At 34.0% G+C, this 24,406-nt stretch overlaps 3 protein-coding genes across 10 annotated transcripts in view; 2 read left to right on the forward strand and 1 right to left on the reverse strand.

Annotated features, from left to right (window-relative positions):
• The window catches only part of PARPBP (PARP1 binding protein), a 68,269-nt gene extending 57,997 nt beyond the window's left edge, over nt 1–10,272 (forward strand). For 7 of the 8 annotated variants that reach the window (XR_013522388.1, XM_035257397.3, XM_009004490.4 and 4 more), the window contains 2 exons: nt 7,989–8,124; nt 8,687–10,272. Coding sequence is in view for 6 of the 8 variants with exons in the window: in XM_035257397.3 (XP_035113288.1) it covers nt 7,989–8,124; nt 8,687–9,027 (477 nt within the window). In the remaining 2 variants the exon portion in view is untranslated. The remainder of the gene's footprint in view (nt 1–7,988; nt 8,125–8,686) is intronic. The other variant, XR_013522387.1, reaches the window with a different exon arrangement.
• Nucleotides 9,312–10,589, reverse strand: PMCH (pro-melanin concentrating hormone). Its single transcript, XM_002752909.6, has 3 exons — nt 10,278–10,589; nt 9,715–9,913; nt 9,312–9,441 (listed from the first exon to the last, which is right to left on the reverse strand). Exons 1-3 carry the CDS (start codon nt 10,524–10,526, stop codon nt 9,392–9,394), a joined length of 498 nt encoding a protein of 165 aa, XP_002752955.1. The 5' UTR covers nt 10,527–10,589; the 3' UTR covers nt 9,312–9,391.
• Nucleotides 10,590–23,638: 13,049 nt separating this feature from the next.
• LOC144577819 (uncharacterized) overlaps nt 23,639–24,406 on the forward strand; it is a 67,438-nt gene continuing 66,670 nt past the window's right edge. The window contains exon 1 of the mRNA XM_078338165.1: nt 23,639–23,737. Coding sequence (XP_078194291.1) covers nt 23,639–23,737 — 99 coding nt within the window. The remainder of the gene's footprint in view (nt 23,738–24,406) is intronic.

Genomic DNA, 24,406 nt, shown 5'->3' on the forward strand with positions numbered 1-24,406 from the left:
GTAAAATTCTGAGGATTACCACTAATATTTCCAAAACTGAGAACTAAGGTGTGCATTCTTCTTTCTTTTTGTTAGAGAAATAGTAGAAGTGGCAGTTTGAGAAGTATATAGACAAAATGTGGAAAATGAACCCTAGAAGTTGCACACTGAGAGAAGTAAATGCTCTAGTTCTACATACTGAATTGGAGAAATTATATCCAAATGCTTTCCTTCCACTTGAATGAAATACACTCCCTAATGAGATGAAATGAACCTTCCTTAGGCATATATAATACCTAATTAACTCCTAGAGTGCAGAACCCAGAAATTTTCTTAGACTACCTGTCTCCTCAGATAAGCTCAACTTCTACCACTACTTTTCCTCATGCGATGGAAAAAATGAGAAATAAGAGAAAGAATGCAACTTTCAAAATGTATCTCTGAGGAGAAAATAAAATGGTATCAGATAAGGAAGGAATAGAATCAAGTAGTGACGTGGAGAATTCTTTTTCTCATGAGGATATAGTACAACATGGCAGAACATCATTCTTGCTATAACAAAACAATAAAAGGCATATAAGTTGGGGAAATATATTTTAAAGACATAGGAGAGCTAAATAATTAAAGAAGTTTAAGAAAATTAAAAATCTGGACAGGATAACATCCTTCTGATGTGAGAAGTCTATTGTTAGCTGTTTTCTTCCCTGGGTTTTATTGCTACTTTTGGGTATGAGCTGAGGACTGGTGTTGGCCCATGTAAAGGAAGTCTATTGAGGAACAGAGAAATCACCCAAGTATTTGGGTGTCTTGAGGGGCTGTCAACAAACTGGAAACTTCAGAATTCCTAAATGCAATTATTTTTACCTATGACAGGTACTCTGAATTTTGTAGTTGTGTGGGAGGTAGGGAGCCTTAATACTATAGACTAAAATCATCTGTGGTCTTGTGGTATTTAGAAGACAAGACTCCACTTGAGAAGTGGGACCTGCCTCAAACACATGGCTGGTCTTTTTTTGCAAGATACTTGCCATATTTGGAAATAAAGTGGGGTGGGCGGTCAAAGAACATGGTGTGAAAACCTGTGAAAAACAGACTGAATCCCCCAGATTTCAGACCAGAGGTGATAGAGATCCCTACAAGGCTCTCAGTTGAAAGCTTAGAAGGAATATATCTGAGAAAGAGGTAAGAACCAGAAGTCAAATGTGAGTTAATCAAAACTGCAACCCAGCTCTGACCCAGCTTATTCCTTGATTGTATTGAGGTAATCATTATTTCACTGTGTCTGCCTAACAGTGAAAAGGAGAATTCTTCTTGCTGGAAGAGATCATCTGTAGCTTCTAGAGTTCCTTTATATGAAATATTCCGCATGAAATAAACTATTGGACATGAGAAAAGGCAAGATGATTTGCCCTTTAATAAAAGAAAACACTTAACAATAGACGGAAACCGACAAATGATCCATATATTGAAATGTACTGACAAGGAATCAAAAAGAAGTTAACTTATAAAAGTAATTCGAGAAAAAGATGGTCAAAATGTATGAAAAAGTGGAGAATTCCAACAAGAATTAGAATTGATGATATAGAGCAAAAGAGATGATCCAGAATTGTAAAAACATTATCTAAAATTAAGACCCTGTCAAATGAGTTTAATAGTAGACCAGACACAGCATTAGGCAGGATAAGTAGACTTGAAGATGGATCATTAAAAAATCTCCAAACTGGAGAGAAGAGAGAGAAAAAAAGAAAAAGCAAAATAGAAGAGCCGGACAGAGAGAAAATGTCTAACATATGCCTAATTGGAGTCCCAGAATGAGATGAGAAAATAGGGTAGAAACAATAGTTGAAGATAAATTGATCATAATTCTTTCCAAAGCTCAGTTCACATCAGATTACTAGCTAGCATTTGTAATTGAGAGTGAACAAATGCAGGGTTTCCTTTATAAATATAACGTTGCATATGAGTTCCAAATGTGTGGACCCAGCAAACTATGAAGTGTTCCAGAGTCCTTTGAGAATTCATCTACAGCACATAAATGTGCCACAGGGCATAGACTGTAAAGCTTTGTTCTGGAGCAGTGCTTTCCAGTAGAACTTTCTGTGGATTGTAAAGATCTGTGTTTGTGCTGTGTTGAAGGCCCTAGTCACATGTGGCTATTGAGCACTTGAAATGTGGCCACTGCAATTGAGGAACTGGGTTTTAAATTTTATTTAATTTTAATTAACCACACGTGGCTAGCATATTAAACAAGGCAGTTCTAATGGATTAAGGAAACACTTCAATACAGTAACTAGAGACCCATATTAAATGGAGGAAATAATGATAAGAGATTAGAATAAGTATATTTGAATAGACAGAGAGAATGAAATTGAGCATTTCAAACAACTGATGATGAAAGTATTGAATTGCCTTGCTTTTGTAAAGAGAATGTGTATAGGGCAGTTGTGGGGGAAAAAAAACAACAGTGAATAAATAATGTTGGGGAAGATTAAGGACAGTAAGCTTTTTATGGTATTAAGGAATAGAGTACTTTGTTTTGTAGGGATTTATTGTAAGGATATGTACATGCGAGAGAAAGGCAGAATATTTAAGAACTCAAAAGTGAATGGTGGATATTAAGCAGCTTAAGGAATTCAGCTGCATGGTACTTTTACATAAATGTGATTTAGCTTTTCTCTGCATGTATATTTCTCTCTTGTTTCTGTACTGACTGGTTTCTTTACCTTATTGAACAGAGTAGAGTTTACTCTGAACATATTTTTCTACCTCAAAGCTTGTGTTCTTAGGATGATGTAGTTATTCTTTTCAAGTCTACTCACATTTCTTAAAAGATTGTGGATATATACTAGTTGTATACTTCCATGGGGTACATGTGTTATTTTGATACAAGTATACAGTTACCATGTGGTTTCCTTACTTTCTATAGAGTCTATTCTCTTTTTCCACCTCCATACTTTTCCATGCTCATGGCTTCTGTTCTCTCATAGCTCTGTTTGCATATACTTGTAGTCTGTTGTAATTTGACTTACCTAATTAATTCATTCAACAAACAGTAAGTACCTCCTGGATACCAAGTTCTGTCCTAGGCACTAGAGATACATCAGTGAAAAAAACAGTTTTCTGCCCTAAAAGACAAGGCTTCCCTAAATGTTTTTATAGCTGAGGTGCAAGAATATAAATGGAAGCCGCTGGCCTACCCTGAAACCCCTTCAATCCTGATTATATTTTGTACTCTGAAGGACACTGCCAGTAGGCATATGTGCCCCACAGCCCACCACCGTTGCCATAAACAGTCAGCTCCTGAGCCTAAAGGGAGAGGCCAGTGCCAGCCAAGTCCCCAGGGGGTCCCTGAAACAGGATCTATAAAGGAGGTTATGGTTTCCTGGTGAGCACATCTTTAGCCCTGGGGACTCCCCACCTTGTGAGGAGGGGATGGCAACAGGAGGACCACAGCTGGCCATCACTTGTCAAACTGTAAGGGTTTTACTGATGATGGAGTTTATATTTTAGTTGAGAGAAGCAGACAATAAGCAAAACAAAGAGGTGGATTATATGGTATATTTGAAGGTTATCAGTGCTGTGTGTGGAGTGAAATAAAACTTGGGAGGAGGCTAAGGAGAGTGGGGCTCCTTTGTGTGTATTTGAGTTTTAAATAGCTGTGAGTAGGGGTCTCCTTGAGAAGGTGACATTCAACAAAGTCTGTAAAGGAATGAGCAGCATTTTCCATTAAAATGAAAAAGGAATGTTTGTATTAGACTGAATTAAAATTGAATTTATTTTAGCTGAAATAATGGGATCTGGATTTATTGAGTACCTACTAAGTGTCCAGTGTTTATACTGGATATTTTTTATCCCTCATCCCAATTAATCCTTGCTCAACTTTAGAAGGCATCATTTTGCAGACCGTACAGCTAGTAAGTAAAAGAGCAAGGGTTTATATACAGGTGTTAGACTTCAATGCTTATGCTATCTTCAAAGAATAAATCAAGGCATGGTAATTATGATGAAGGGTCATAAAATGATAATATTACTACTTAGGTCAAAAGATTTTCTTTCTGCTATCACTAATGAAGAAATGGATTATTGGATTTATTTACAAATTAATATGCCATTAAGGCTATCAAATTTCTGTTCTTTGGAAAATGTGATAATGTAAACAGATAAATTTAGAATATTTATTTTTAGTTACATATTTAGTAGGTATGTTGAATAATATCCTTTTTCAAACTTGGTAATATATTGGTATTATTAGGAGTTTAGAACTTTCATTTTCTTGTTAATACAGGTAATTCTGAGAGTGTCTATGACTTTTTAGTGTTTTGACTCATTCATTTTAATTTAACTGGAGTCAGCCTTTTCTATGTGAAGTACTATTTTCCTCAAACTGGGAACTTACTAATAATTTTAAATTAAAAAGAGCTTGTGGCAAAAGGACTTTTCCAGTTCTTGTCAAGTGTGAAGTTCATTGCAATTATGCTGTGGATAGAAATCTTTTCAAAGGGGGGAAATCACTCTATAAAGGAATACTTTCAATCCATTTCTCTCATGTGACTTGAACATGAAATGATTTTAACAGCTATGTATAAATCTGGACATTATTCTTAGTTGTTTAGTACTTTAAAAGCACTTTCAAGAGGGAATCGTTTTGCTTATTTGTGATTCCAAATCAAATACACAGAGAGATTTGGAAGATTGGCAACAGGAAGTAATCTCAGTTCTATGTAGCCACTAATGTGTAGAAAAATTCAACTTTTGTAACCAAGGAAAAGCAGTCTCTTTTAAGTTATAAATATAAGCCAATGTAGTTTGCATTGTTTAAATAATTAAAATGAAGAAGCTGTTTGTAAGTTCATTTTTTTTTTTTGAGCTGCATTCCTGGAATCATTTTAGAATTGGCCTGGTTCTGAGACATCTAACTGAATAGATCTTTTTCTTACAGGAATACCCTTTCCTACATGTTATCACAATAATAATGATATAGTATCTATATAGATTTCTTGAGTTTATATAACCTTGACATATTTTTAACTGCATCCAATTCTGATAATTCTGTGAGATAAGTATTTCTATTATGTGTGGATAAGTGAGAGATATAATGGTTTCCCCAAGGTTGTCTAGTTAATAAATAGTAGGGCCAGTATTAGAAGCCAGGTCTTCTGCCTGCAAATCTGATGTTTTTTCCATCACATCAGCTTATCTTTTTGTGCTGCTTTCTTAGTTGGACATCACACTGTTGGCTCAGTCAAGTTCATATCAATTTAAATCTCTAGGTCTTTTACATATGTTATTTTTAAGTCAGAGTTTCTTTATCCTGTTCAGCTGTAATTGATATTTTTGAACTTAAATACTGGATCTTGTTTATCCCCATCCATTTTCATCTTATTATTTTCTACTTATGGTTCTAGCCTTCTGAAATCTTTTCAATCTTGATTCTGTTATCCAATTTATTTGTTATTCCTTCCAGCTGTGTGTCAATAACAGATTTTACAAGTAGAATGTCTTTGAAGTTGTAGAAGCCATCCTAGTAATCTCTAGTATACTCTGTGCTTACCACATATTTGGAACTTAACAAATGGTATTGATAAAAAAGAGATTTTTATACAGGGCAGGGACAAGAAAATCTGTATACAATCCTTTATGAAAAGAAAAAACTCTCAATAGACAAAGGGGGGAATTCTATTGTTTATTTCTCACATTTTAATATGTTTATAAATTATATTTTTCATGGTAAAGTCATTAATTATATTTCTTTTACATCTGAACTTGTTTTCAGTACTTCAGCAAAATCCATTGCATGGTAATGGTAGTTTTCTGAAATTGTACTATGGTCACTGAGGATTCTAGAATTTGTGTATGGGGGAGGCTGAACTGAGGAAATCTGGTTGTAAGGAGAGCTATTACACTTATTTTGTGACTATTTGCATATTAAGCAAAGATTTTTTTTTTACCTAGATGATATGTTAAAAATTAATAAAAATAACAAAACATTCTAAAGAAATTTTTATTCATGCTAAACATGAGATTGGAGAAACATTAGTTTTCTGTACTAAATAATTATTTTTTAGTATTATATTTTTATTTAGAATGTTTTATGGGTGATGCTGATGGAGATTTTGTAGTGGGAAGCTAACAACTTGCAAGCTAATTCTAGGTGCCATCACTATTGGGGTACAAAGAGTGGTCCGAGCCAGCCACTTAGCATAGCATCTATTTGCCTGCATGGTTTTGCTATACTCTTTATAACTCTTTATAAGCAGTATGTTTATAATTCTCTATAAGCCATAACTTTTGTGAAGTAAAAAAATGTGTGAAAAGATAATGTCAACAGTTAGTACTGGTTTTGCAGATGGAAATAAAAGTTCACGGATAATGCTACTATTATGTGATATAATATAGAGTCAATTTTATTAATAAAGACTATTTAAATAGGTTTATCAACTGCTTTAAATGTGTAGTTGTAGAATTAATAAAGTCCAGAAAGAGCTTCTTAAAATCTTCAGTTATTTATGGGGCATCTTGTGGTGGAAGCTATATAATAAATGTTGCATTCATTCTGTTCAACAAAAAAACTAGTTTTTTGATCTTGTATATGTTCACCTTTATTTTCAATTTTGTGCATTTTTATGCTTATATGGAAGACAAAACTCTAATTGTCTAATGCTTCGTTTAAGCACATGAAACATAATTTTTCGTGATCTGGGAGATGGAGATTGTCACAGACATCATTAATCAGAAAGATGGAAAATTTGTCATCCTAAGAAAACTTGCTTTTATAAAGCAGCTGGACAGGAGATTATTCTAATTTTTTCTAAGCCATAGTAGATTTCACTGCAATTATCTTTATGAACATTTGAGTAGATTAATAAACTGATCTCTCAATATATAACATAATATGTAACCACTGAATATACACTGTAAAGCCATGCTGTTTTAGATTTCATGACTGTATCAATAAATACTCTGTAAGTAATATACTCAAAGTGTTAAATTTTTGAATTATTGAAGTCATCTTTATTGAATTATGTATTTGAAACTTTGTCTATTTCAGAAAACGATTTCAGGAGACTTCTAAATATTTGGAGAAATCTCTGCATTAAAACTGAATGCCGTATTACACATCATCTGTAATTGTTGAAATTGGCATTATTTATATAGGCTACTTTGTTCTAAAATTAATTTCTATCCCTCAACAGCTCACTGGTTTATGTTTGTGGAACATATTTCCAGAACTACTTTTTTTGGCATCCTTTTCAATGGTCAAGAATTAAGTTTATCTTTGTAATTTTCTCCTATTTATGTAGAAAGTCAGGCCCTCCTATTTGATATTTGTAGATAAATGCAAGAGTATATTTTGAATTTCTGACCACTAAGTCACTTGGTCAAATCCTTCTAGAATGATATATTGAATCATCTTTCTTGTTTTCTTAAATACTCAAGAAATAATGCCTTTCCAACATTATTTTGTTTTATCTTGGAGTTATTTCTTTGCTAGTTTTCTGGTTTTGATTCTTTTGACCTCACTTAGTTCTTTTTTCATCTTAGCATTTCTTCCCTCCCTAATTTCTTGAATTCCATATGCTTTTTCCAAAAGAGTCGTGTTCTTCTTAGGATGAAGAACTTGTATTTTTCTATGATTATGTATATTACCTGTATTGTTATTTTACTTACAATAAAATGCTCCAGAGCAGTGCTGACATAGGAATGTGTAACAAAGCCGTATAAAGAGTCTGAAATTGTTTTATAACTGTTACAAAAAAATAAAAAATATACATAAAGCTAGTATTTGTGGTGAAGAACAAAAATGCTAGCCATAGCAATGAATGAGTTCGCAAACTATGAAATATGAAAGGTTATAGCTTAATAAAGGATTGGGTAATTACAATGAGTAATAAATAAAAATTTCTAAGGGAAATTTTTATACCTCGATTACTACAGAGTGTGTATGTATCTAGATGAAGAAATAAAATAATGAATAAATTGCATATTTTCTTTTTTCTTTCTGTTACCAGATGAAGCAAACCTTAATTAGATCCCAATTTGCTTGTACTTATAAAGATGACAACATGATTAGCAAGGATAATTGGAAGAATATTAATGTAGCATCAAAGCCTTTGTGTGTTCTTCAGATGGAAAATAACCTTTCTGGTAATTGATCTTTTTTGTGCAATTAAAAAACAATTTAATTCTAGTCTACTAATTAGTTTTAAGTAAAACTGGATTATTTTTGCAAAGTACTATGTAATTTAAAGGTTTATATATATATATATATATATATATATATATATATATATATTTTTGAAGGCTGAAAGATTTATATTTTTAAAGACCTCAGTTTATTCAAAAAGTTAAATCTAAATACAGATTTATGGATAGGAATAGGACACAATTTGATTTAACTAAATGTATTTAAGAAGTAATATGTAGCATATGTTTAAGGATGAAATGTCATGCATTCAAACAAATATTTTAGTAGCATTGATGATTTGATTACTGGCCAAAGTTAACTCAGAGGTGCTGTGGTAAACTTAAAAGTAATGGGATAGTAATGTAGCTATATTTGTTAATTATATTATTTATAGTACTGTTTTACTTTAAAAATAAAAATTTGAATATTCTTTAGCCATTTTTAAAGTTTATTATAAAGTTCTCATGAATATTAATACTAAATATTATATAATTCCTTTCCTCTTTTTATCTTGCATAACAGAGGGCATAAATTCATCCATTGGAAGATCAACAATTGGAATGAGTTTTGGAAATGTTCATCTGGACAGAAGTAAAAATGAAAAAGTGTCAGGAAAATCAAGTAGTCAGACAGGAAATAAAAGCTCAAAAAGGAAACAGGTGGCTTTGGATGGTGAAAATATTCTCTGTGATAATGGAAATGAACCACCTCAACATAAAAGTGTTAAAATGCCTAAGAAATCAAATGATTCACAGAATAAATTGTATGGCAAACTAGCTAAAGTAGCAAAAAGCAATAAATGTACTGCCAAGAACAAGTTGATTCCTGGCCAGACAAAGTTAACTCAGTTTTTTAGACTATAAGTTTGTGTATTATATGCTTTAGGTTTATGCATATATAAAGCCATTCACCAAAGACATTCTTAATTTTTAAGAGATCAAGGTGTAAATTATGATGCTTTATTATATTGGTCTAGAGTGTATGTAAGGTTAGTATGTTAAGCATTGTTCAAAAATACTAATAAGTCATAATTATGCAGAATTTTCACAAAGTTTAATGCACAGAAAAAGCATATCATTTCGGTTACTGATATATCTTAACACTACTTTCTTTTAAATCAGACATTTAACATAAGACACAAGTTATAGTAGCATTACAGGCTTCTCTTCCCATTGGCAATTAAATGCTTCTATTTTCTTCTGAAAAGATGATGTGGACCAACAGGTATCAGATTTGCCAACAAGGTCGGTAGACTCTTCCCAGCATACATCTGAGCACTGAAGAAAGAAGAAAGTTTAAATTGTTAAAAGGATTATAATTATCACACAAAATTTATTAAGAAAAAAAAGAATGGATCTAGTACAACTAATTCTGAGTAAACCAAACTGTTAATAACTAATTAAATGCTTTTTAATCCCACATTTTTGGCAGGTGTAATCGAGCCACGGTCTTACTTGATTTTGTTATGATTGCATCCAAATTCGCTTAAACTCAGAGTTCTGTTTAATGGTGGAAGGATGTAAGAATTGAATTTTGAAAAGACTACTCACTGTCAAAATCTCTCCTTCCTATAGGAAATTTAGCTGAGTTTTCTTCATCCCCAATTTCTCTCTTTTCTTGTGTTGATTCAGTATTCTGAACTCCATTCTCAGCTGGAAAAGCTACAGATCCTTTTAGTGCAAGATAAGGTTTTATAGCCAGATTCAGTGGCAGACCATGATTTAAGAAATTATGTTTGGAGCCTGTGTTCTGTAAAGAGAAGGTTGATTTGTTTTTTAGCTATTATATTTGGAGTGGAACTATAATACAAATGTAGAATATTCTTGTTGATCAATTCAAAGATGCTCTGTACTGTTTTTGACTCTTTAAAAAAACCTTATATGCAAATTTATAGGAGAAAAAATACCCTTTTAGATAAGAGGTTCTCCAGGATGGAAGAACTACCTGGCATATAAGAAATATTGGCAGTTATCCTAATACATATTGTGACTGTTTACATATATTTCTGTTTATAAATGTATCAGTTTTTTTATAAAAGTATCAATTTTCAGAGGATTTGTAAGAATCATTTAAATTTTCATTGAAATAAATGACAAGTCACAGTGCCACTTACCTTTAAATTTTTGTTTTCCTCTTCGTTCATGAAACTGCTTTCATCATTTTTATATTGTTCCAGGGAAGGAGCAATAACTGATTTTTCTGCAGTGTCTTCCTTCTGAAAGGCTTTCCCCAACCTGAATGTATTAAATACCATGTCATCATCTAAATTTCTTATGGACTTGGATGCTGAAAGTAAAATACCTTGAGAAAACAAAGAAAAAGTTAGTATTAATATGTAGGAAGAGAGATTCATTTTTGCCATTCTTAGTTTGATGTCTGCATACAGTCAAATGAGAAAGAAAATGAAAAATTTCTCAGTCAGCCTGCTTGGCAAATGATTCCATATCTTTATATATTTTCCAGCTTGAATAGAAAGCACTTCAAAGAATTATACTTTTTGTTATCTTAGAAATGACTCATCAGATTGAGGCTAATCTTTTATACAGTTGCTAATACCTATATTGTTTTGGTTTTAGTGGCACATTGTTTACTTTGAGTGTGAATTTTCTTAGAATCTGATTAAAATCCTTGGTAGAATGCTTTCTGTTGAGTAGATTATAGTCTCTTAAAGATGGGTTGTTATTCAGGAAGACCACAGGACATCAGGCTCTCTCTATATTATTGTTTCCCTCTGTATTTTCTGATTAAGTAAAGATATTAAAACTCAAGTTACTTCACTCAAGGATAAGGATAAAGTTTTATTTCCTTTTAATCCTGATTAAACCAAAATAATCCTCAAAAAGGATTTTCTTTTATAAATACTTGATATAGTGTTTGGTGATTAAAGTACATATGCCTGTCAGTGGGAACAAAAAGCTATTTATGCGACATCAAAAATTGTCAGGTGTATTTTATCTCTGCATTTACAAAAGGATAATATGTACAAATACTTATTAATGAATTTAGCAATTAATGAAGTCCATGAAAAGAATATGTATGTGCCCCACAAACATTAATTTTGGATGAGTGTATATTGTATGATTTTTTCATTTCAGAGTTAATTTCTAATTTTGACCCCAATGAGTAAGATAATACATTCTTTTATATGTCTTCTGGTACATATATATAAGAATTTTTCTAGAGTATATTTCTCAGTATGAAATTGCTGGGTCATGGAGTATGTATATGTTCAGCTTTACTAATGCCAAAATATTTTCCAAAATAGTTATAAGTCATTTGTTCCCCCGATAAGCAGGGTGTGAGAGTTCCCATTGTTCCACGTCCGAGCTAACTCTAAGGTATTTCATTATCCTTTTATTTATATTTTCCTAATTACCAAAGAGGTTAAGTGTCTCCCCATATGTTTACAGTTTTTGTTTTGTTTTGTTTGTTGCTTTGTCTGTTTTCTATTGGGTTTTTTTTTCTAATTTATTTGTGTTCTTTATGTATTCTGGATATTTATTATTAGTTTCATTATATTGTATTTTCTGTCTGTTTGTGGCCTGTATTTTCAACCCCTCTGTGGTGTTTTTTGGTGAACCAAACTGATTAATTTTAATGTTCACATTTTTTTTCTTTTTTCTTTATGGCAGTGACTTTTTTTGTGTATGTGAGAGAAAGATGCTTGCATTCATTTTTTAAAATATTTTAATTTCTGAAGTAATGTGCAGAATGTACAGGTTTGTTACATAGGTATACACTTGCCATGGTGGTTTGCTGGACCCATCAACCTGTCATTTATATTAGGTATTTCTCCTAATGCTTTCCCTCCCCTACCCCGCCCCCCTACCCCCTAACAGGCCCCAGTGTGTGATGTTCTCCTCCCTGTGTCCATGTGTTCTCATTGTTCAACTCCCACTTATGAGCGAGAACATGTATTTGGTTTTCTATTCCTGTGTTAGTTTGCTGAGAATGATGGTTTCCACCTTCATCCATGTCCCTGCAGAAAACATGAACTCATCCTTTTTATGGCTGCATAGTATTCCATGGTGTATATATGCCACATTTTCTTTATTCAGTCTATCATTGATGGGCATTTGGGTTGATTCCAAGTCTTTGCTATTGTAAACAGTGCTGTAGTAAACATATGTGTGCATGTGTCTTTATAGTAGAATGATTTATAATCTTTTGGGTGTATACCCAGTAGTCGGATTGCTGGGTCAAATGGTATTTCTAGTTCTAGATCCTTGAGGAATCGCCACACTGGTCTTCCACAATGGTTGAACTAATTTATACTTTGTAAAAAAAAGCATTCCTATTTTTCCACATCCTGTCCAGCATCTGTTGTCTTCTGACGTTTTAATGATCACCATCTAACTGGCATGAGATGGCATCTCATTGTGGTTTTGATTTGCATTTTCTAATGACCAGTGATGATGAGCTTTTCTTCATATGTTTGTTGACTGCGTAAATAAATATCTTCTTTTTTTTTTTTTAAGACGGGGTTTCACCATGTTGGTCAGGCTGGTCTTGAACTCCCAACCTCAGGTGATCTGCCTGCCTTGGCCTCCAAAGTGCTTGGATTACAGGCATGAGCCACCACGCCTGGCAATAAATATCTTCTTTTGAGAAGTGTCTGTTTATATGCTTTGCCGACTTTTTGATGAGGTTGTTTTTTACTTACAAATTTGTGTAAGTTCTTTGTAGATTCTGGATATTATTAGCCCAGATGGATAGACTGCAAAAATTTTCTCCCATTCTGTAGGTTGTCTGTTCACTCTGATGATAGTTTCTTTTACTGTGCAGAAGCTCTTTAGTTTAATTCCATTTGCCTGTTTTGGCTTTTGTTTCCATTGCTTTTGGTGTTTTAGGCATGAATTCTTTGCCCATGCCTATGTCTTGAATGGTATTACCTAGGCAATACCATCTAGGCAACTACTTTTAATGCATTGTTTTTTAGAAATTCTTCTCAATCCTTAGATTATTAACATATTTTCATATATTTTCTTCTGTAAGTTTAAATATTTTGACTTTCATGTTTAGGGTTGTAATTCATCTGTAATTTCGTGTATAAGATAGAGATGTAATTTTACTTTGTCCAGTGTTCTTATCTATTTCTTGAAGAATTCATCCTATCTGCACTAATCTGCAGTGCCATCTCTGCAGTATATCAGATTTCTGTATATGTGTGGGCTCCTTTCAGAACATTCTATTCCACAGCCAAATCTATAATGTTAGTATAACTTTAAATAATTTTTAATATCTAGTAGGTCAAATTTCCCAGCCTTCTATTCACCCATATGTTTTTCTTTTACAACAGTTCCTTAGCTATTCTTAGTCATTTCTTTTCCATATAAATCTTAAAATCAGCTTTTCAAGTTCTTTAAGAATACTTGACAGGATATTAAGGTTCAGGTTAGGTATCCCTTATCTGCAATGATTAGGACCAGAAGTATTTGGTCCTATTTTTGGATTTGTGATGTTTTTCAGAATTTGAAACATTTGTATTATATTTGTTGAGTATCCCAAAATCTGAAATCTGAAATGCTTCAGTGAATTTTTTCTTTTTTAGCATCTTGTCAGTGCTCAAAAAGGTTCACATTTTGGAGCATTTTTGGATTTGGGGTTTTCAGATTTGGAATGCTCAGCCTATAATTGCGTTGGTTCTATAGATTAATTTTGGAGAAGAATTGACCTCCTGAAGGTAATTTATTATCTATGAGCATAGCATTTTTCTGTGTTTGCTTAGATCTTATTTAATCTTTTTTCTTGTTTAATCTTTTAACGACATTTTATTTTCTTCATAAAGGTCTTGCATACCTTTATTGGTAGAATTACAATTCTTTATAATTTAATTAAATTTTTTATTTTTGGTTGTTATAAATTGTATTTTTAAGAAATGATCTTTCTAGCATTATTGCTGGTATGTGCGTGTGTATTTGGCTTTTGCATAGTGATTTGATAATAGAAAAAACTTTCTAAACTCTTTTAATTTTTTTCTTTTTAATAGTTTATAAATGTATAGGTTCTTTCAGATTTTAAATAAAGACAATTGATATAAATGATAAAATAATGGCATTTATCTCTTAACTTCTAAGTTCATCTATATTGTGTGTATGTGTCTCTGTGTTTGTGTGTTCATACACACTGGCCACAACCTCCAGTAAATACTGAAAATGGAGGATAGACATCTTTGCAGTGCTACTGATTTTTTAAGTAGTGATTTTAATGCTTCACTACTGTGCATAATGTTTTCTGTAGGTTTCTTGTAGATACTTGTTATAAAGTACAGATGTTCTCTTCTGTTTCTGGCTTGCTAATAGTTTATATCATGAATTGTTGTTGAATATTATTGTATGCTTTTTTTGTATATATTGAGATGACCAGATCGTTTTCCCCTTCAGTCTTTGGAAATATTAACAGCTTTTTCTAATATTAAACTAACCATGTGGTCATGAAAGAAACCTTTAAATTATTGGATTCAATTTGGCAATATTTGATTTAGTACATTTTACATTTATTATGAATAAGATTGATTTGTAATTTCCCTTTTTTATATTGACCTTTGGTTTGATATTAAGGTTGTACTAATCTCATACATTTGGGGCAAGATTTATTCTTTTTTCTATCCTCATGTTAAACTTTGGGCTTGGTGTTTTCTTGGTAGGATTTTTTTGTTATTAAGAATTGATTTAGCTGTAGGAACATTTCGCTTCTCTTTGTTTTTTAGTTTGTTTTATGAATTTACATTATTGAATAATTTGTCCATTTCACTGAAGTGTATTTTATCAGAGGTAGACAACTGCTGATTTTCTTGGGGGGCATTTAGATTTTTCTCATTAAATGTTTTGTGAGTGTATTTATAAACAAAAGACTCTGACATCTCTTGACTTCTTGGTCTTAGAGCTTCCTTATCTTTTTAATGTTGTTAGTTGTGCCCTACTTTGTTTCCCATGGTTTGAACCTGGTTTGGATGTGCCTGTTTAATCTGTAAAAGTCCTTGTGGAAATCTTTTTTCTTAGATGCTGCTCTGGGAGGGTAAGAAATATTAATAATTATGCATTTTGTTTTAAATTTCCACTGGATGAATGGTTTGGCTGATCGTCACTCAAAATTGGGACCAAATCCAAATGATTTTGACGGTTTAGAAAAGTTAATGTTTTATTCTGTTTAAACTGTCATAGCCCCTGAACATTATGAGGTTTTACCATAACCATTTAATTATGGAGATAGTTTCCAATTTTTTTAATGATAACTTTTTTTTAATAAACATTGGTTACTGTGATGTGCAGTGGAGCATAGTAGATTTCTTTTTCATTGATGCTGAAAATGGAATGTTCCCAAGTAGTAGAAGGGAACTTTGGAGAAGAGCTATTGCCAGATGGGCTTGGGTGGTTCAGTAAACCTTGCAAAGGCAAAGGCTTATATAAAATATGATCTTTATTTTCTGTAGAATTACTGCTAACGCTATATATTTATAAGTCACTTTATTAAAATTCTCCTTGCTCCAATTAACATATCTTTGGTATATATTGCCAGTAAATTCAATGCAAATTGGCCATTGGCTTACTGAAAATCATGAATTTCTTAGTGACTAATTGTATGAGTATAAAAGCCAAGATTGCTCACTTATATAAGCTATCAAAAGATATAAGAAAACTTAAAATTTCTACTCCGATTTCTATAGTACAGAACCCATACACTTTCACCTATAATTTACCATTAATGTTTCACTTCTGTCCCTCTATCCCTCCATCCCTTTATTAATCTTCTGATTCTTCTAATGCATTTCAAAGTATATTGCATATATCAGTATACTTTTCACTAAATACTTCAACATACATATTATTAACTGGAATTTAATAGTTGTTTACAGCTCTTTCTTAAGTAAAATTTATGGAAAGTAAAATGCATAAACCATAAGTGTGTGCAGATTTGCTATTTTTTTGACAAATGTGTGTGCTTATAAAGCTCAGACTCCTTTCAAGATACAGGTCATTGCCATCACCCCAGAAAGTTATGTCTTACTTGTTATAATTTACATGTACCACCATTTTCCCCAGTCCCACCTCATTCCAACTCTCTGCTCTTAGGCAATCACTGTTCTAAGTTTTTCCACCATGAATTAGTTTTGCCTATTTTGGAAATATACAGTATGATGTCTTTCACTCAGCATGTTTGACATTCCTATGTATGTGTGTGAAGCAGTAGTTCCTTCCTTTTTTATTACTATTATATGAATATACTATAGTCCATTTGTCTGCTTTCCTGTTGATGGATTTGAATTGTATCCAGTTTTGGCTGTTATAAGTAACACTTTCTACATTCTAGCACAAGTCTTTTTGTGGACATGTGTTTTTATTTCTCTTGGGTAAATATATAGGAATGGAATTGCTAGGTTATAAGCTAGATATATGTTTAATTTTATAAAAATTATTAGATTATTTTCTAAATTGATTGTACCATTTTAAACTTCAACAAAGACTGTGTTAGAGCTTTGGTGGCTCCACATCCTCTCCAACATTTGATGTTTTCAGTCTTAATTTTAGCCGTTCTGATAGTGATACCATGTTTTGATTAAATTTTCCTAATAACTAATGATGTTGAGCACTATTTCATCTGCTTATTAGCTATTCATCTATTTTCTTTTGTGGAGTGGTCTGTTTAAATCTTTTGTTCATTTTGTTGGGTGAGAGATGTTTCTTTTTATTACTGAGTTGTAAGAGTTATACATATATATTGAATATATATTGCTCCTACCCCAGAAATTCCCCTCCACCCAAGTTTTCTTCTCTTTATCCATGTTTCCAATTGGAGTTGCCCACAAAGATATTCTCTTATTTAAAAATATAAAAATAGTTTATTTTCTAAAACATCCAGTACAAAACAAAATGATGTATTTTAGAAGAGAGAGTCTTTTGAAAATGTCCAAAAATACACAAATGAGTTTTTATAAAAATCAAAATTAAAGGAAAAAGAAAGGCTCACCTTATTAGATAATAAGATGACAGCATATACTCTAGTATATGCAAAAAATTCCTGGTAATCAAAACAACATGGAACTAGTTTAGAAACAGCGAATAGATTGATGAAATAGAAAAACAGAAAAATATTTCTCTCTCTCTCTCTCTCTCTCTCTCTATATATATATATATATATATATATATATATATATGTTATATGATAAAGGGAGAAAAATATGGATAATTTTAATAGATGTCATTGGGGTATTCATATAATGTGGAACATAATAAAGCTGAATTTCTGCCTTTTACCATATACCCGTATGCTGACAAGTGGAGTAAATATATTGTGAGTTATGAATAGAGAAGTTTAACTCAACTTTTCTGGAAGTACAAAAATAAAGGAAAAGGCAAGAAGGCACACACACACACACACACACACACACACACACCCTGCAAAAGCTATATTTGGTGTTTTACAAACACTTAAGTCTTACAATAACTTTTAGAAGCATAGTCAACAAGCAACTGTTACAACAATCTAGGAGCCTTAATGCTACTGTCATTTTCATCAGTTATGTATAAAGCCATGCTATTAGAAGAAAGATTTATATGTAAAAACAAAAAATTTGTTTGGCCTCAATAATTTTTATTGACGTTTTCCTTTTTGTTTGTTGATTTTTTTTTTTGTTCTGGGGTATGTGTGCAGAACATGCAGATTTGTTACATAGTTATACACGTGCCATGTGGTTTCCTGCATCCATCACCTGTCATCTATATTAGGTATTTCTCTTAATACTATCCCTCCCTACCCCCCTAGCCTCTGACAGTCCCCAGTGTGTAATGGTCCCCTCCATGTGCCCATGTGTTCTCATTGTTCAACTCCCACTTATGAGTGAGAACATGTGGTGTTTGGTTTTCTGTTCTTGTGTTAGTTTGCTGAGAATGGTGGTTTCCAGCTTCATCCTTGTCCCTGCAAAGAACATGAACTCATCCTTTTTTATGGCTGCATAGTATTCTATGGTGTATATGTGCCACATTTTCTTTATTCAATCTATCATTGATGGGCATTTAGGTTGATTCCAAGTCTTTGCTATTGTGAACAATGCTGCAGTAAAAATCTGTGCATGTGTCTTTATAGTAGAACAATTTATAATCCTTTGGGTAGGTACACGGTAATGGGATTGCTAGGTCAAATGGTATTTCTAGTTCTAGATCCTTCTTCCACAATGGTTGAACTAATTTATACTCCCACCAACAGTGTAAAAGCATTCTATTTCTCCACATCCTGTCCAGCATCTGTTGTCTCCTGACTTTTTCATGATGACATTTCTAATTGGTGTGAGACGGTATCTCATTGTGGTTTTGATTTGCATTTCCCTAATGACCAGTGATGATTAGCTTTTCTTCATATGTTTCTTGGCCTCATAAATGTTTCTTTTGAGAAATGTCTTTTCATATCCTTTGCCCACTTTTTGATGGAGTTGCTTTTTTCTTATAAATTTGTTTACGTTCTTTGTAGATTCTGAATCTTGGCCCCATGTCAGATGGATGGATTGCAGAAATTTTTTCTCAATTTGTAGGTTGTCTGTTCACTCTGATGATAGTTTCTTTAGCTGTGCAGAAGCTCTTTAGTTTAATTTGATCTTATTTGTCAATTTTGGCTTTTGTTTCCATTGCTTTTGGTGTTTTCGTCATGAAGTCCTTGCCCATGCCAATGTCCTGAATGGTTTCCTAGGTTTTCTTCTAGGGTTTTTATGGTTTTAGGACTTACGTTTAAATCTTTGATCCATCTTGAATTAATTTTTGTATAAGCTGTAAGAAAGGGTTCGGTTTCAGCTTTCTGCACATGGCTAGCCAGTTTTCCCAAAACCACTTACTAAGTAGAGGTATCCTTACCCCATTGCTTGTTTTTGTCAGGTTTGTCAAAGATCAGATGGTTGTAGATCTGTGGGATTATTTCTGAGGCCTTTGTTCTGTTCCATTAGTCTATATTTCTGTTTTGGTAGCAGTACCATGCTGTTTTGGTTGCTGTAGCCTTTGGTAGCAGTACCATGCTGTTTTGGTTGCTGTAGTATAGTTCGAAGTCTGGTAGCATGATGCCTCCGGCTTTGTTTGTTTGTTTTTTTGCTTAGGATTGTCTTGGCTATGCGAGGTCTTTTTTGGTTCCATATGAAATTTAAGGTGTTTTGTTTCCAATTCTGTTAAGAAACTCAATGGTAGCTTGATGGGGATAATACTGAATCTATAAATTACTCTGGGCAGTATGGCCATTTTCACAATATTGATTCTTCCTAACCATGAGCATGGATGTTTTTTCATTTGTGTCCTTCCTTATTTCCTTGAGCAGTGGTTTGTAGTTCTCCTTGAAGAGGTCCTTCACATCCCTTGTTAGTTGTATTCCTAGGTATTTTATTCTCATTGTAGCAACTCCCGAAATTTCCCCTCATCCCCAAATTTTCTTCTATGTTTCAAATTGGGATGGGTCACAAGAGATATTCTGTTTTTTTTGTTTTGTTTTGTTTTTGTTGGTTTTTTTGAGAGGAAGTCTTGCTCTTTGGCACAGTCTACACTACAACCACTGCCTCCTGAATTCAAGCTAGTCTCCCACTTCAGCCTTTCAAGTATCTAGGATTATAAGTGCCTACCACCATGCCTGCCTCCTTTTTTATTTTTAGTTAGAGACAGGATTTCACCTGTTGGCCAGGCTGGTCTCAAACTCCTGATCTCAGGTGATTGGCCCACCTCGGCCTCCCAAAGTGCTGGGATTAAAAACGTGAGCCACCGCGCCCGGCCAAGAGACATTCTTGTATAAGATTGTAGACTAGAAGTGAAGCAGAAATCACATACGGTTCACACATGATGTAGCTTATCTGCTGACTCATGTCTTTGGCTCGGCAGTGGTCAGGCCTGCGACTGAATCTTTAGTCTACTTTTTGCTGGATCTACTTTTAGTTTCTCTGACTCCTGGGACACATGTGTGCAGTTCTGTAACAAAGGAGACTAACTGTCCTGAGGATATCCGTACCATTGAGGTCAGATGCTGCAAGATCTGGTATGAGTTTCAGTCTATTCTCATGGATTTCAGCTTGTGCTGGTGGATTCCAGCATGTCCTTCTTCTTCCCTATTCTACATCCATCTTTCCTTCCTGGCAGCCTGCCCTGTGGACTCCAGCATCAGAAGCAATGATCTACTTAATGGATATTGTTCAATTAGCTTTCACAATTTCATGGGACAAACTTATGTAGCAAATTGTGTGTGTATTTCTGTATATGTGAGTATGTATGTGTGTTGTTCTGCTTGTGTGATTGAATTCTGACTGATACACTTCACAACTCTTTTTATGAATCTAGCATGAATTTGGTACCAAAACCTGACAATGATATTACAAGAAGGGAAGATTATATATAGGCCACTCTTTCTAATGAGCCTAGATGTAAAAATCCTAAACAAAATATTATCAAATAGAATCCAGTTATGGAAAAGATAACATTTCATGACCAGTTGAGGTTTATTTCAGGAATATAAAATTGAACTTTCAGAAAAAAAAAATCAGTAAAATTCACCACTGTACACGAATACAGAAGAAAAAAAATGATCATCTCAAATATAGAAGAACACTATAATTGGTTGTGCTGAATGTTACTGGTTGAGTAAGATGAGAACTGAGAATTTGTCTTTGATTTGGCTATGTGATAGTCATTTCTGACCTGGATGAAGCAGTTTCAGTGACACTCGTAGGAATTCGACCTTGATAGGAGAGGATTTAAGAAGAATGGAAAGAATAAATGGAAACAGTGAATATAAATAGTATGTCACCTATTTACAGAGAGGAATGCAGAAAAATTAGATTGTGGATGAAAGAGGGCATGGCTATTAGTATTTAAAGATGGAAGATATTGTAACATGATGATGAAGTGGCTATGCTGAAATTGTGGGACTCAAGTAACAAAAGGATTTACATGCTATTAACAGTATGAAATAAAGTGGACATTCATTCTCCTTCCACTCTTTTTTGTTGCTGTTCTTTCCAGCAAATATATTCTATCACACCTTCCACTCTTAAGTATGTGTGGTGGTAAAAGGATCAGTGAAGTGGAGAACACTATAAGGGTATTTGTTATTCAGGAGGCATAGTACAAAGATTGGAGAGAGAAGAGAGAGGAAACACAGTGCTGTTTAGAGATGAAAGTGTGGGAGGATGGATATCTAGAGGGACTCACATCTGGATGGACAGCAAGGGTAAGAGAGTACAAAGTATGGTACATTTTGCTGTTTAGAGACGAAAGTGTGGGAGGATAGTTATCTAGAGGAACTCAACATCTGGATGGAGACCAAGGGTAAGAGAGTACAAGGTATGGTACATTTGTTATATAAGAGAATTAGTCCTGACACTCCCTTATAAGGGGAGTGTGTGTGTGTGTGTGTGTGTGTGTGTGTGTGGTGGTGGTGGTGGTGGTGGCAGGGAACAGTAGCTCCTGGTAGGCATTTAGCCACTCAGAATTTAGCAATAAAATTAGGAGGTTATCCTGAGACAGTTTGAATTTGGTTGGTAACTTGACCTCCACTTTTTTTTTCTTTGAGAATCAACTTGAGTTTTTTTTTTTTGTTGTTGTTGTTGTTGTTTTATGAAGCCTCATAAGAGAGATCTAAAGCTTCCAGCATGTGGGCTTGTAAGAAGTACTTAGAGACTTTGAGATAAGGGGCTCAGCTGAGAGTGGTGAAGATGGTTAAGCTGTCGTTTTGCTCCAAGAATGGGAGTGGGTAAGGTATCTTCTCACCATGCTCAGTGCAGTTGATTTGAGAGATAGTGGGGTGGGAGACATGGGGAGAGTTTATGATGCTTCACTGTAATTAGTCCAGTGACTGAGACCAGTTGAGTAGGAACATGGATATCCTCAAGCTTTGTTCCACTGTTACAGCTGGTAAACATGGATTAATTGATTTAAATATTTATTTTGCAAAAATATGTACTTGAATGATGAATATAGTTTCCTCATTTTGGTTAATTATATGCAGATTTGAGTTCATCTCTGTCTGTGAGCACTAGTGGACTAGCTGCTTCCCTGGATCTCATTACTGGATGGTATGTTGTTCTTCTTGTCATGCAAACAGAATTAATTATTTTAAAAGCAAAATGAAGAAGCAAGTTGTAGTAAATTGTACATTACCAATTTTTAGAGCTGTAGACTAATATCTTGAAAATTGCCTTAAAACCTTCTTGCCACAAATCAAAATATAAGTAACATTAAGAGTTATGTGAGGCCAGGCACAGTGGCTCATGCCTGTAATCCCAACATTTTGAGAGGCCAAGGCAAGTGGATCACCTTAGGTTAGGAGTTCAAGGCCAGCCTGGCCAACATGGTGAAACCCTGTCTCTACTAAAAGGACAAAAAAATTAGCTGCATAGTGGTGCATGCCTGTAGTCCCAGCTACTCAGGAGGCTGAGGCACGAGAATCACTTGAACCTAGGGGATGGAGGTTGCAGTGAGCCAAGAATGCACCACTGCATTCCAGCCTGAGCAACAGAGCAAGACTCTGTCTCAATTAAAAAAAAAAAAAAAAAAAAAAAAGAGTTAGGTGAACATGCTTAAAATGGTGTTCATGGCTAAATTTTTCAGTTACCTTGTAAAAACAATTCTCGGATATTGTTTTGATTCTTAGCAATTTTGGAGCCATCTGATAGTATGCTTCAAGAATAACAATCTGATGATAGCTTTCAAGACTGGGTTACCAACAAATCTGGTTGTTTTGTGTACATTGATTTATGATTTCAGTTTTCTTCACCATTATGGTAAGTAATGCATTGAGTCTTCATTGTTGCACATGTTTGTACTCATGGATGTCTTTAGCCCTCAGACATTTCTACCTATATTGAGAACTCTAGACTCAAAACATTTGGAAATATAGTGGTTTTCCTATGTACAAAGAATGTGTGATTCATTTGTTCTACTTCATTTTCTTCTGTTTGTGATAGAGATTGGATCAGATGAAAGCATCTTGATACTAATTTACATGCCATTCTTTTCATTCTATTTATTGTCCTTTTTTTGCCATCATAACTTTGTTTATAAAATTCCCTGCTTTTGAAATAACCTCATTTTGTCCCTCCACCTCTCTATATCTAAAATATTCTTCAAGACCTTCTTTTTGCAGCTTTCTCTGAGTACTACAGCCAAATCCTCTTGTCTGAACTCCAACATCTGTAATACATTATCATCCTGTTTAAATAAAATTATTTTATATATTTATTAATTTGTCAAGGCCCTAAATATTTGCAGAAGCTTGCCTTCATGGTTTTACTTCTTCATTGTTCTCTATATTCATGCCATGTAACTTTGGCATGCCTTTGGGGTAACCTGCCCACTGTTTGACTCTGGTTTCAGGCATGTGATTTGCTTTAACTAATGAGATATTATCAGATATCATGTAGGCAGAGGCTTGAAATGGTCTTGCACATTGGGAATTCCCTCTTGAGCCTCTGCCACTACCATGAAAACATTCCCATGCTAGCTTGCTGGAGAGAGCCACATGGAGGAGAGCCGTGCTACCCCAGTTGCCATTGCTGAGGCCATCCTCGATCAGCACACATCCATTCAAGCACCAGACACTGGAGAAAGTCCACTTGAGGTCAGTAGAGCTGCCTGGCAGACACCCAGCTGACCCAAAAAGCATAAGTTATAAACATTTATTGTTGTATACCCTCTGAAGTTTTGCATGTGTTTGTTACACAGTATTATTATAGCAAGAGATAATTTATAAAAATATCTTACATGGCCTGGACCATGCATTCCTTGCTAAATTTATTTCTTGCTACTCTGTCCCTCTTTGATCACTCTCTAGCCATATTGACCTTCTGTTTTTATGATATGCCAAGATCATTACTGACTCAAGACCTTTTCCCTGCTATTCTCTTTGTCAATAGCATCTTTCTCCTGTTATCACTCATCATTGTGAGGCTTAGCTCAAATATGGTTTCTGAGAGTGCTTCCTTCACCCCGTGAGCTAAAGGAGCCCCCTTCCCGCTCATTGTTTCCCTACTTCTTTCATTCTTTTATTTTCCTCACTGTGCTTCTGTGTAAAATTATCTTACTTGTTTACATGCTTATTGTCCATCTCCCCTAATGCCAATGAGGGAGATCGTATCAAGAATAGAGTCTGGCACATAGTAACCAGCTTCCAGGGATTCAGTGTGAATACTTTTGGGGGCCATTTTTTGGCCTGCCAGAAGTATAAACATTATCAGCTCTAGTATGTGACAGGCAAAACAGTATTATATGCTCATGACCATGCTGTTTA

Source organism: Callithrix jacchus, chromosome 9, assembly GCF_049354715.1.
Source record: "Callithrix jacchus isolate 240 chromosome 9, calJac240_pri, whole genome shotgun sequence".
Lineage (NCBI taxonomy): Eukaryota > Metazoa > Chordata > Mammalia > Primates > Cebidae > Callithrix > Callithrix jacchus.

Coding starts and splice junctions, on each gene's coding strand:
- PMCH (XM_002752909.6), bottom strand. CDS start 10,526: ATGGCAAAAATGAATCTCTCTTCCTACATATTAATACTAACTTTTTCT. Junction 9,914..10,277: donor AGGAAAACAAAAATTTAAAG/GTAAGTGGCACT, acceptor TTCTCTTTACAG/AACACAGGCTCCAAACATAA. Junction 9,442..9,714: donor AGGAAGGAGAGATTTTGACA/GTGAGTAGTCTT, acceptor TTCTTTCTTCAG/TGCTCAGATGTATGCTGGGA.